Here is a 13,673-nt window from a genome sequence, read left to right on the forward strand (position 1 = left end):
GAGAAACAAACTTCGGGAATGTTTTAGATGCCAAGTGGTTCAGGGCTGAAAACCACTTTTCACACAGAAAGGAGGATCCTGATGATTAAGCTTAACATAATTAACTGCTCAAATTACTAACAGGTAGGAGGTCTCATCACTAATCATTATATACAAAAACAGAAATTTCTGGAAATACTCAGCAGGTCAGGCAGCATCTGTGGAGACAAAAACAAAGGAGTCACAGAGCTGAAAAGTTAACTGATTTTTTCTTCAGAAATGCTGCCTGACCTGCTGAGCATTTCCAGCATTTTATGCTTTTATTTCAGATTTCCAGCATCTGCACTATTTTGCTTTTATGCCAATTGTTACAGAACAAGTTTTCATCCTTCTGATTAGCTCCATTCATGGTCTCCTTCCTCCTCCAGCCCAACAAGATACCATATGCCTTTCTAACCACCTTATCTACCTGTGCTGCTGCCTTCAGTCATCTATGGACAAGTACACCAATGTCCCTCTGACCTTTTGTACTTCCCAGGGTCCTACCATCTATTGAATATTCCCTTGCCTATTTAGTCCTCCCAAAATGCATCACCTCACACTTCTCAGGATTAAATTCCATTTTCCACTGCTCCGCCCATCTTACCAGCCCATCAATGTCATCCTGTAATCTAAGGCTTTCCTCCTCACTATTTACGACACCACCAATTTTCATGTCATCTGCGAACTTACTGATCATGTCTCCTATTTTCATATCTAAATCATTAATGAACACGACAAACAGCAAGGGTCCCAGCACCGATCCCTGTGGTACATCACTGGTCACAGGCTTCTAATCGCAAAAACAACCCTTGACCACCACCCTCTGCCTCCTTCCACTAAGACAATTTTGGATCCAATTTGCCCAGCTTGCCCTGGATCCCATGGGCTCTTACCTTCTTGACCAATCTCCCATGTGGGACCTTATCAAAAGCCTATGTGGGATATCTTGTTTTCTACCCTGTTTTTTATTATTGCAGGGTTTTTAGACAAGCATCCTAATGGTGGAGTAATTGCTTTTAATACATCGAATCGACACCACCATCTAAATGTCAACCCAATCCTGTGGCTACAAAGAAAGCCAGAATTGTGTCCATCCCTTTCATTTAAATAAAATAAGTGGATTATCAGCATCACTTGTGCTGCTCATTGGAGGGTCGCAGAATGATAGAAATTATCTTCACCATTGCTGATGCTGAATAATAATAACCAGGACCTCTAAACTTGGAGGAGCATTTTGACTGTGAGCAACTGTAAGTGAAGTTTGTGGACTATGGCAGACACAGTGGACATCTCAAGGGTCGCCCAATGTCCGCAGGGTGCTTTCGAGGTTTTGCAGGAGAATTGCTGCAGGAATAGGAACATCATCGATCCACCAGACCGCAGGAGGATATCCAGGCAAACTGTGAATGGGTAGAGGTGGTGGAAATACATCCCACTGCTGCAGTGTAGGAAGAAGTTCAGTGTCTTCATATGGATACTAACTCACTTATACCATTACTCTTTCCTTAGCCTTATGTTACCATGTTTCCTTCTTTCACGAGATGTGGGCAGAGTTGGCTGAGCTGAGGGTTCTTGTGAGGGTGCAGAGGAAATTTGCCAGAATGGTCCCAGGGATGAGGGATTTTAGTTACAAGGTTATGTTGGAAAAGCTGGGTTTGTTCTTCCTAGAACTAAGGAGATTGATAGGAGATTTACTAGAAGTGTCCAAGGTTATGATAGGCTTAGATAAGTTAGACAAGGAATATTTGTTCCCATTAACTGATGGTACAAGGACTAGGGAACACAGATTGAAGATTTTGGGCAAGAAATTCAGGGAGAATATGAAGAACTTTTTTCCACAGTGGATGGTAATGACCTGGAACTCGCTGCTCACAAGGGAGGTGGAAGTGGAGACAATCAATGATTTCAAGAGGAAGTTGAATGGCCACTTGTGGGAAATGGACTTTGAGGACTATGGGGATTGAGTGGGGGAGTGACTGGATAGTTCCATGGAGAGCTGGCATGAACTTGATGGGCTGAATGACCGCCTTCTGTGCCATAAATAATTCAGTGATTCACTGGGCAGCTGTCTGTGTCATACCTGATGTGGAGAGTGGACCAGAAAGCTTGTGAAATGCTTGATCCCAGAGCTAACAGCTATTGTACTAATGGGGGAGGAGGGACTGATATCATGTCTAACAAGGCAACGTTCCACCTCTCATTTTCATATTTGTGTAACCTTCCTATTAATATTGTACTTATTACAGAATATCAGAATCTGGGAATGCCTGTCACCACCATGGCTGAAGGTTCAAACAGGGGAGAAGATCCAACACCTTCAACAAGAATGAGAATGGACACAGGTAGGTTCATAAAATACTTCAAATATAATTTCTGTCCTGATAAAGGTATCCAGGTCTTGAGCAGGAAGCTGCAGCTCACATAGGAAGAGGGAACAGGACAGGGACTGAGTGAGTGATCATCTCGAGAGGCATCACATTGACAGGTGGACGGAGCCCCTGAGCACTGGAACTGTCCAGGAGATACCTGGTATTGGGACTGTAAGGGGGAGAGAGAAATAGGCAGGATTTTCCATCGGGGGAAGGAAATAGAGGTTGGGATTGTTTCCATGTCCTGAACTTTTTAAAACTTTAATTGAAAACAAATGGATCTTGCAGCCAAACCACCACTGTTAGTGGGGGAACCCCTCTACTGGGCAGAGTGTGGCTGCTCCTTCACCCAGGCTGGCAGGGTGGGCCTCTAGACTTTCCTGGAATACTGGCTCTCCCGGTCTGCTACTGGGAGGCTGCCTCCAGGCAGTTAAACTGGCTCCCGCTGCCTGCAATGATCTGAAGGCCGAATGGAAAATCCCAATTTACCTCCTTTAATTGGCTGCAATAGGCTCTTCGTGAACTTGTCGGTTAACCATCACATGTGGTGGGGAAGCCCTGCTGCCCCCTCCCTCCCCCCATCCCGTCTCCACGCAAATGGCCTGAAGCCAGGATGGAACTGAGGAACCAGTGTGCCAGACGGAGGGGCTATTTTTAACACCCACCCATCCACCTCCAATCCCAGCCCTGAAAGGGGGTTAAATCAAGGAGGGTCTTCCTGAGCAACAGTGTGGGACCAGGAGGCCACCCCGAGTGGGGCCGTGTGAGAGGTAGTTGGGGCACAGGAATAGGGGAGTGATTGTGATGGGAGATTCTACAGTCAGGGCAATAGACAGACTCTTCTGCAGCCCTGAGCAGGTCCAGAATGGTCAGTTACCTCCCTGGTGACAGAGGGAAGAACATCCTGTGATGGGTGGGACCTTCTCTGGGAAGCCAGGGAAAGCAGATAATGGTCATGATTGGAACCAATATCAAGAACAGAAGAAACAGGAGGTGGAATAGGAAATTTGATCCTTTAAGCCTGCTCCACCATTCAATAACATCATGGCTGATCTTCGACTTCAACTCCATCTTCCCACACTAACCCATATTCCTTAATTCCTATGGTACCCAAAATGTATCAACTTCCATCTTGAATATTCTCAGTAACAAAGTGTCTACAGCTCTCTGAGGTAGAGAATTTCAAAGATTCATAACCCTTTAAATGAATAAATTTCTCACCTCAGTCCTAAATGGCTGACCCATTATTCTGAGACTGACCCCATGTTCTCGATTTCCCACTCAGGGGAAACATGTTCTCAGCTTCTAACCTGTCAAACCTGTTATGAATTTTATGAATGCAATCACCTCTCTGTCTTCTAAACTCCAGGGAATATAGGCCTACTCAATCTCTTCTCATAGGACAATCCCTTCATCCCAGGAACAAGTCTAATGACCCTGTGTTGCACTCTCTCCAAAGCAAATATGTTCTTCCTTAGATAAGGAGACCAAAACTGCCCACAGTATTCCAGGCATGGCTTTACCAATACCTTGTATAATTAGACTAAGACTCCTTTATTCTTATAGTTTTATGCCTTTGTCACAAAAGCTAACATATCTTTAGACCTCTTTGAGGCGTCTGGTGGCCATGAAAGGCGCTATATAAATGCAAGTTTTAAAAAATGTTCTTTAACATGAAGACAATTTAATTATTCCCCATTATAATTTCACCTGTCTTTGCTTCTAAAGGGTGTATATTTGCTTTCAGTAATATCTTCCTATTTACATCCCTATAGACACAATTACAATCTGTTTTATGTCTCTTGCTAATCTGCACTTACATTCTCTTTCAATGTCAATATCTTAGTCTTCCTTTGCTTAATTCTGCAATGCGCTGGCTTATTACTCTTTTAGGCAATTAATTTGATTTAATAATAACTTAACTCCTCTTGTTAGCATTGGTTGGACCACTTTTTGTGGGATTTTGTGCCTTAAAGGAATATTTGCTTATGACTCTCCAACAAAATTTGAAAGAGTCATAAAACAGCAAGTCGCAGTAAATGGTTGCATTTTGGACTGGAGGATGGTAGACAGCGGTATTCCCCAAGGGTCAGTACTCGGACAACTGCATTTCTTTGATATAAATAAAATGACCTGGATTTTAGAATCGAGCAGAATTTCAAAATTTGCCAATGATAACACACTTGGAAGAGTGACAAACAGTGAGGATGATACAAACTGCCTGTAACAGAACATAGGCGAACAGAACGGGCAGACAAGTGGCTGATGGAATTGAATACTGACAAGTGTGAGGTGATGTATTTTGGCAGAAGGGATAGGGTGAGGCAATATCGACTTAATGGTGCAGTTCTAAAGAGTGTGCTGCAGTAGAGGCACCTGGGGGTGCATGTGCACTGATCTTTAAAGGTGGCACAACAATTGGGGAGAGTGGTTAGCAAAGCATATGGGATCTTGGGCTTCATAAATAGAGGTATTGAGTACAAAAGCAGGGAAGACATACCACATCTTTATAAAGCTCTGGTTAGACCTCCATTAGAGTACAGTGTCCAGTTCTGGTCACCACACTTTCGGAAGGATGTGAGGGTCCTTGTGAGGATGCAGAGGAGATTTAGTTTAGTTTAGAGATACAGCACTGAAACAGGCCCTTCGGCCCACCGAGTCTGTACCGACCATCAACCACCCGTTTATACTAATCCTACACTAATTCCATATTCCTATCACATCCCCACCTGTCCCTATCACCTACCTATACAAGGGGCAATTTATAATGGCCAATTAACCTATCAACTTGCAAGTCTTTGGCATGTGGGAGGAAACCGGAGCACCCGGAGAAAGCCCACGCAGACACAGGGAGAACTTGCAAACTCCACACAGGCAGTACCTAGAATTGAACCTGGGTCGCTGGAGCTGTGAGGCTGCGGTGCTAACCACTGCACCACCAGAATGGTTCCAGTGATGGGGGATTGTAGTTACAAGGAGAAGTTGGAAAATCTGGGTTTGTTTTTCCTGCAGCAAAGGAGATTGAGGGACAATTTGATAGAAGTGTATAAGATTATGACAGGCTTGGATAAGTTAGACAAGGAAAAGGTGTTCCATTAACTGATGGTAGTTAGACTAGGGGACACAGATTGAAACTTTTGGGCAAGAGATGCAGGGGAAGATGCAGAAGATCCTTTGGTACACATTGGGTGATGCTGACCTGGAGCTCACTGCCCACGAGGGTGGTGGAAGCAGAGACAATGATTTCAAAAGGAAATTGGATGGCCAGCTGATGGAAATGAACTTGCAGAGCTATGGGGATCGAGCTGGAGGAGTGGGACTGACTGGATAGTTCCATGGTGAGCCAGCATGGACTTGATGGGCTGAATGGCCTCCTTCTGTGCCTCAAATGACTGTTAGTCAGACACAACCTCCCTTCAGAAATCCATGCTGACCTTTGATTAATATGTGTCTTCCCAAGTTAAGACTTATCCTGTTCCTCAGAATTTTTACCAATAATTTTCCCACCACTGAGGTTAGGCTGACTGGCCTGTAATTCCTCGGTCTATCCCTTTTTAAACAATGGTACAATGTTAGATATGGTTTTCCAGGATCACAATGTTCTCCACAAATTCCCACATGCTGTTGTTAAAGCCCTGCCATGGCCATCTAGTCTGACTTATTTGATTAATTTTAGTTGATTATTTTAGACTAATTAATTAATTGATTTTCTAGTTAAAGTTATTAATTTAAGTGATAAAGTTTCCTCACATTAGAGACAAATGAAAAACATTCACGAGCAACTGGAGGGATCTAAAAAAATAAAAAACAGCATCTCCTTTCCTCTCTGCTCTGAATTACAACTTGCACCAAATTCTTGACTTTAGCTCTCTGTTAACAAATCACTCTTTACTGAACACTGTGTGTGGCAGTAAATACTGTTCACTTAGATAGAGTTTATAACTCACACCCAAGTTACAACTGTTAACTCAGCTTCCTGTTCCAGTTATTAACATCTATTCAGATAATCACTTTCAGCTGATTGACAGTTAACTCTCACTGACAGGCAGTTTCTGTTAACTTGGTATCTTCACTAACTTGCAGGCTCTTTTACAATTTGTAAAAGTCAAAGTCAATTACTAAATGTAAAACTAAATTTCAGCTTGATAAATACTTACCAGAGAATTTCCTCCTGCACCAAACTCCTGACTTTTCTGTTAATAAAACACTCTTTCACCAGCATTCTTCACTACACACTCACTGTCATACAAATACTGCTTACTGACATCGAGCTAAATTTCTCCCACCAGGGGAAACATCCTCTCAGCTTCGATACTGTCAATCCCCTCATAATCTTGTATGTTTCAATAAGATCACCTCTCATTCTTCCAAACTCCAATGTGTATTGGTCCAAAGTGCCCAACCTTTCTTCACAAGACAAAGCCCTCCTTCATTACAGAATCCAAACAAGTGAACTTTCTCTGAATTACCTACAATGCAAGAATATCCCCTATCAAGAAGGAGACCAAAACTGTACACAGTACTCTAGGTGTGGGGGATGCAGTACATTGCCATTCATTTGCTTGGTCAGTGGAAGTCAGGACTGGGTGAGTGGGGTGCGGCGGCGGGGCTGGGTGAGTGGGGTGCGGGCGCGGGGCTTACTGAGTGGGGTGAGGGCGCGGGGCTGGGTGAATGGGGTGAGGGCGCGGGGCTGGGTGAGTGGGGTGAGGGCGCGGGGTCAGATTTGGAGGAGTGCAGAGATGTTGACGGCTGGTCGGGGTGGAGATGTTTCTGTTGATATCAGAAGATTTATTCTAATTCTGCAGCCCACATTAAACATTGTGAAGACTGAGGACATGTTCTTTACCCAGTGCTATGAATTCTGTTCCCTCGCCAGTGATTCTGTCCCCGTCCCAGCCAATGTCGCAGATTGAACCAGACTGTTCACAACCTCAGCGTTCTGTTTGAGGCCGGGCTGAGCTTCCGAGATGATATTCTCTGCATTATAATGACCACTTCCTTCCACCTATGTGACATCGCCCATCTTCCCCTGCTTCAGCCCATCTGCGGCTGATCCCTAATCCATACTTTTATCACCTGTACACTCGATTTCCCGAGGCTCTCTGGAGCAGCTTTGCTCCTTTCACCTTTTGTAAATGTAGATCAATCAAACTCCCTGCTCACTGATCACCCTGTCATTATGAACCTACATTGTATCCAGGTCCCCCAGCACCTGCAAATTAAACTTCTCATTTTATCATCATTCTGGTTTCGTCTGTCCCTGTCTCTGTAACTTCCTCCAGCCCTGCAATCACTCCACCATCTGTAACCTCCTCCAGTCCTGAAATACCTCCACCATCTGTAACCTCCTCCGGCCCTGCAATTCCCTCACCATCTGTAACCTCCTCCAGCCCTGCAATTCCCTCACCATCTGTAACCTCCTCCACTCCTGCAATCCCCCCACTATCTGTAACCTCCTCCAGCCCTGCAATCCTCCCACCATCTGTAACCTCCTCCAGTCCTGAAATACCTCCACCATCTGTAACCTCCTACAGCCTTGCAATCCCTCCACCATCTGTAACCTCCTCCAGCCCTGCAATCCCCCCACCATCTGTAACCTCCTGCAGCCCTGCAATCCTCCCACCATCGGTAACCTCCTGCAGCCCTGCAATCCTCCTACCATCTGTAACCTCCTCCAGCCCTGCAATCCCCCCACTATCTGTAACCTCCTCCAGCCCTGCAATCCTCCCACCATCTGTAACCTCCTACAGCCTTGCAGTCCCTCCACCATCTGTAACCTCCTCCAGCCCTGCAATCCCCCCACCATCTGTAACCTCCTCCAGCCCTGCAATCCTCCCACCATCTGTAACCTCCTCCAGCCCTGCAATCTTCCCACCATCTGTAACCTCCTCCAGTCCTGAAATACCTCCACCATCTGTAACCTCCTACAGCCTTGCAATCCCCCCACTATCTGTAACCTCCACCAGCCCTGCAATCCCCCCACCATCTGTAACCTTCTCCAGCCCTGCAATCCTCCCATCTGTAATCTCCTCCAGCCCTGCAACCCTCCCACCATCTGTAACCTCCTCCAACCCTACAATGCCTCCAGTCCTGCCATCCCCCCACCATCTGTAACCTCCTCCAGCCCTGCAATACTCCCACCATCTGTAACCTCCTCCAGCCCTGCAATCCTCCCACCATCTGTAACCTCCTCCAGTCCTGCAATCCCCCACCATCTGTAACCTCCTCCAGCCCTGCAATCCTCCCACCATCTGTAACCTCCTCCAGTCCTGCAATCCCCCACCATCTGTAACCTCCTCCAGCCCTGCAATCCTCCCACCATCTGTAACCTCCTCCAGTCCTGCAATCCTCCCACCATCTGTAACCTTTTCCAGCCCTGCAATCCCTCCACCATCTGTAACCTCCTCCAGCCCTGCAATCACTCCACCATCTGTTACCTCCTCCAGTCCTGAAATACCTCTACCATCTGTAACCTCCTCCAGTCCTGAAATACCTCCACCATCTGTAACCTCCTCCAGCCCTGCAATCCCCCCACTATCTGTAACCTCCTCCAGCCCTGCAATCCTCCCACCATCTGTAACCTCCTCTAGTCCTGAAAAACCTCCACCATCTGTAACCTCCTCCAGCCCTGCAATCCTCCCACCATCTGTAACCTCCTCCAGCCCTGCAATCCCTCCAATCTTGCAATCCTCCCACCATCTGTAACCTCCTCCAGCCCTGCAATCCCCCCACCATCTGTAACCTCCTGCAGCCCTGCAATCCTCCCACCATCTGTAACCTCCTGCAGTCTTGCAATCCTCCCACCATCTGTAACCTCCTGCAGCCCTGCAATCCTCCCACCATCTGTAACCTCCTCCAGCCCTGCAATCCCCCCACTATCTGTAACCTCCTCCAGCCCTGCAATCCCCCCACCATCTGTAACCTCCTCCAGCCCTGCAATCCTCCCACCATCTGTAACCTCCTCCAGCCCTGCAACCCTCCCACCATCTGTAACCTCCTCCAACCCTACAATGCCTCCAGTCCTGCCATCCCCCCACCATCTGTAACCTCCTCCAGCCCTGCAATACTCCCACCATCTGTAACCTCCTCCAGCCCTGCAATCCTCCCACCATCTGTAACCTCCTCCAGTCCTGCAATCCCCCACCATCTGTAACCTCCTCCAGCCCTGCAATCCTCCCACCATCTGTAACCTCCTCCAGTCCTGCAATCCTCCCACCATCTGTAACCTTCTCCAGCCCTGCAATCCCTCCACCATCTGTAACCTCCTCCAGCCCTGCAATCACTCCACCATCTGTTACCTCCTCCAGTCCTGAAATACCTCTACCGTCTGTAACCTCCTCCAGTCCTGAAATACCTCCACCATCTGTAACCTCCTCCAGCCCTGCAATCCCCCCACTATCTGTAACCTCCTCCAGCCCTGCAATCCTCCCACCATCTGTAACCTCCTCTAGTCCTGAAAAACCTCCACCATCTGTAACCTCCTCCAGCCCTGCAATCCTCCCACCATCTGTAACCTCCTCCAGCCCTGCAATCCCTCCAATCTTGCAATCCTCCCACCATCTGTAACCTCCTCCAGCCCTGCAATCCCCCCACCATCTGTAACCTCCTGCAGCCCTGCAATCCTCCCACCATCTGTAACCTCCTGCAGCCCTGCAATCCTCCCACCATCTGTAACCTCCTGCAGCCCTGCAATCCTCCCACCATCTGTAACCTCCTCCAGTCCTGAAATACCTCCACCATCTGTAACCTCCTACAGCCTTGCAATCCCTCCACCATCTGTAACCTCCTCCAGCCCTGCAATCCCCCCACCATCTGTAACCTCCTGCAGCCCTGCAATCCTCCCACCATCTGTAACCTCCTGCAGCCCTGCAATCCTCCCACCATCTGTAACCTCCTCCAGCCCTGCAATCCCCCCACTATCTGTAAACTCCTCCAGCCCTGCAATCCTCCCACCATCTGTAACCTCCTACAGCCTTGCAGTCCCTCCACCATCTGTAACCTCCTCCAGCCCTGCAATCCCCCCACCATCTGTAACCTCCTCCAGCCCTGCAATCCTCCCACCATCTGTAACCTCCTCCAGCCCTGCAATCCTCCCACCATCTGTAACCTCCTACAGCCTTGCAGTCCCTCCACCATCTGTAACCTCCTCCAGCCCTGCAATCCCCCCACCATCTGTAACCTCCTCCAGCCCTGCAATCCTCCCACCATCTGTAACCTCCTCCAGCCCTGCAACCCTCCCACCATCTGTAACCTCCTCCAACCCTACAATGCCTCCAGTCCTGCCATCCCCCCACCATCTGTAACCTCCTCCAGCCCTGCAATACTCCCACCATCTGTAACCTCCTCCAGCCCTGCAATCCTCCCACCATCTGTAACCTCCTCCAGTCCTGCAATCCCCCACCATCTGTAACCTCCTCCAGCCCTGCAATCCTCCCACCATCTGTCACCTCCTCCAGTCCTGCAATCCTCCCACCATCTGTAACCTTCTCCAGCCCTGCAATCCCTCCACCATCTGTAACCTCCTCCAGCCCTGCAATCACTCCACCATCTGTTACCTCCTCCAGTCCTGAAATACCTCTACCATCTGTTACCTCCTCCAGTCCTGAAATACCTCCACCATCTGTAACCTCCTCCAGCCCTGCAATCCCCCCACTATCTGTAACCTCCTCCAGCCCTGCAATCCTCCCACCATCTGTAACCTCCTCTAGTCCTGAAAAACCTCCACCATCTGTAACCTCCTCCAGCCCTGCAATCCTCCCACCATCTGTAACCTCCTCCAGCCCTGCAATCCCTCCAATCTTGCAATCCTCCCACCATCTGTAACCTCCTCCAGTCCTGAAATCCTCCCACAATCTGTAACCTTCTCCAGCCCTGCAATCCCTCCACCATCTATAACCTCCTCCAGCCCTGCAATCCCCCCACCATCTGTAACCTCCTCCAGTCCTGCAATCCCCCACCATCTGTAACCTCCTCCAGACCTGCAATCCACCCACCATCTGTAACCTCCTCCAGCCCTGCAATCCCCCCACTATCTGTAACCTCCTCCAGCCCTGCAATCCTCCCACCATCTGTAACCTCCTCTAGTCCTGAAAAACCTCCACCATCTGTAACCTCCTCCAGCCCTGCAATCCTCCCACCATCTGTAACCTCCTCCAGCCCTGCAATCCCTCCAATCTTGCAATCCTCCCACAATCTGTAACCTCCTCCAGCCCTGCAATCCCCCCACCATCTGTAACCTCCTGCAGCCCTGCAATCCTCCCACCATCTGTAACCTCCTGCAGCCCTGCAATCCTCCCACCATCTGTAACCTCCTGCAGCCCTGCAATCCTCCCACCATCTGTAACCTCCTCCAGCCCTGCAATCCCCCCACTATCTGTAACCTCCTCCAGCCCTGCAATCCTCCCACCATCTGTAACCTCCTACAGCCTTGCAGTCCCTCCACCATCTGTAACCTCCTGCAGCCCTGCAATCCCCCCACCATCTGTAACCTCCTCCAGCCCTGCAATCCTCCCACCATCTGTAACCTCCTCCAGCCCTGCAATCCTCCCACCATCTGTAACCTCCTCCAGTCCTGAAATACCTCCACCATCTGTAACCTCCTACAGCCTTGCAATCCCCCCACTATCTGTAACCTCCACCAGCCCTGCAATCCCCCCACCATCTGTAACCTTCTCCAGCCCTGCAATCCTCCCATCTGTAATCTCCTCCAGCCCTGCAACCCTCCCACCATCAGTAACCTCCTCCAACCCTACAATGCCTCCAGTCCTGCCATCCCCCCACCATCTGTAACCTCCTCCAGCCCTGCAATACTCCCACCATCTGTAACCACCTCCAGCCCTGCAATCCTCCCACCATCTGTAACCTCCTCCAGTCCAGCAATCCCCCACCATCTGTAACCTCCTCCAGCCCTGCAATCCTCCCACCATCTGTAACCTCCTCCAGTCCTGCAATCCTCCCACCATCTGTAACCTTCTCCAGCCCTGCAATCCCTTCACCATCTGTAACCTCCTCCAGCCCTGCAATCACTCCACCATCTGTTACCTCCTCCAGTCCTGAAATACCTCTACCATCTGTAACCTCCTCCAGCCCTGCAATCCCCCCACTATCTGTAACCTCCTCCAGCCCTGCAATCCTCCCACCATCTGTAACCTCCTCTAGTTCTGAAAAACCTCCACCATCTGTAACCTCCTCCAGCCCTGCAATCCTCCCACCATCTGTAACCTCCTCCAGCCCTGCAATCCCTCCAATCTTGCAATCCTCCCACCATCTGTAACCTCCTCCAGCCCTGCAATCCCCCCACCATCTGTAACCTCCTGCAGCCCTGCAATCCTCCCACCATCTGTAACCTCCTGCAGCCCTGCAATCCTCCCACCATCTGTAACCTCCTGCAGCCCTGCAATCCTCCCACCATCTGTAACCTCCTCCAGCCCTGCAATCCCCCCACTATCTGTAACCTCCTCCAGCCCTGCAATCCTCCCACCATCTGTAACCTCCTACAGCCTTGCAGTCCCTCCACCATCTGTAACCTCCTCCAGCCCTGCAATCCCCCCACCATCTGTAACCTCCTCCAGCCCTGCAATCCTCCCACCATCTGTAACCTCCTCCAGCCCTGCAATCCTCCCACCATCTGTAACCTCCTCCAGTCCTGAAATACCTCCACCATCTGTAACCTCCTACAGCCTTGCAATCCCCCCACTATCTGTAACCTCCACCAGCCCTGCAATCCCCCCACCATCTGTAACCTTCTCCAGCCCTGCAATCCTCCCATCTGTAATCTCCTCCAGCCCTGCAACCCTCCCACCATCTGTAACCTCCTCCAACCCTACAATGCCTCCAGTCCTGCCATCCCCCCACCATCTGTAACCTCCTCCAGCCCTGCAATACTCCCACCATCTGTAACCTCCTCCAGCCCTGCAATCCTCCCACCATCTGTAACCTCCTCCAGTCCTGCAATCCCCCACCATCTGTAACCTCCTCCAGCCCTGCAATCCTCCCACCATCTGTAACCTCCTCCAGTCCTGCAATCCTCCCACCATCTGTAACCTTCTCCAGCCCTGCAATCCCTCCACCATCTGTAACCTCCTCCAGCCCTGCAATCACTCCACCATCTGTTACCTCCTCCAGTCCTGAAATACCTCTACCATCTGTAACCTCCTCCAGTCCTGAAATACCTCCACCATCTGTAACCTCCTCCAGCCCTGCAATCCCCCCACTATCTGTAACCTCCTCCAGCCCTGCAATCCTCCCACCATCTGTAAACTCCTCTAGTCCTGAAAAACCTCC

The 13,673-nt window shown here is 49.4% G+C and overlaps 1 protein-coding gene across 1 annotated transcript in view; it reads left to right on the plus strand.

The window, feature by feature from the left end:
• LOC137361434 (NACHT, LRR and PYD domains-containing protein 3-like) overlaps positions 1-13,673 on the plus strand; it is a 105,248-nt gene that overhangs the window by 17,976 nt on the left and 73,599 nt on the right. The window contains 1 exon segment of the mRNA XM_068026294.1: positions 2,268-2,363. Coding sequence (XP_067882395.1) covers positions 2,285-2,363 — 79 coding nt within the window. The 5' untranslated portion in view covers positions 2,268-2,284.

Source organism: Heterodontus francisci, unplaced genomic scaffold (genome assembly GCF_036365525.1).
Source record: "Heterodontus francisci isolate sHetFra1 unplaced genomic scaffold, sHetFra1.hap1 HAP1_SCAFFOLD_106, whole genome shotgun sequence".
Lineage (NCBI taxonomy): Eukaryota > Metazoa > Chordata > Chondrichthyes > Heterodontiformes > Heterodontidae > Heterodontus > Heterodontus francisci.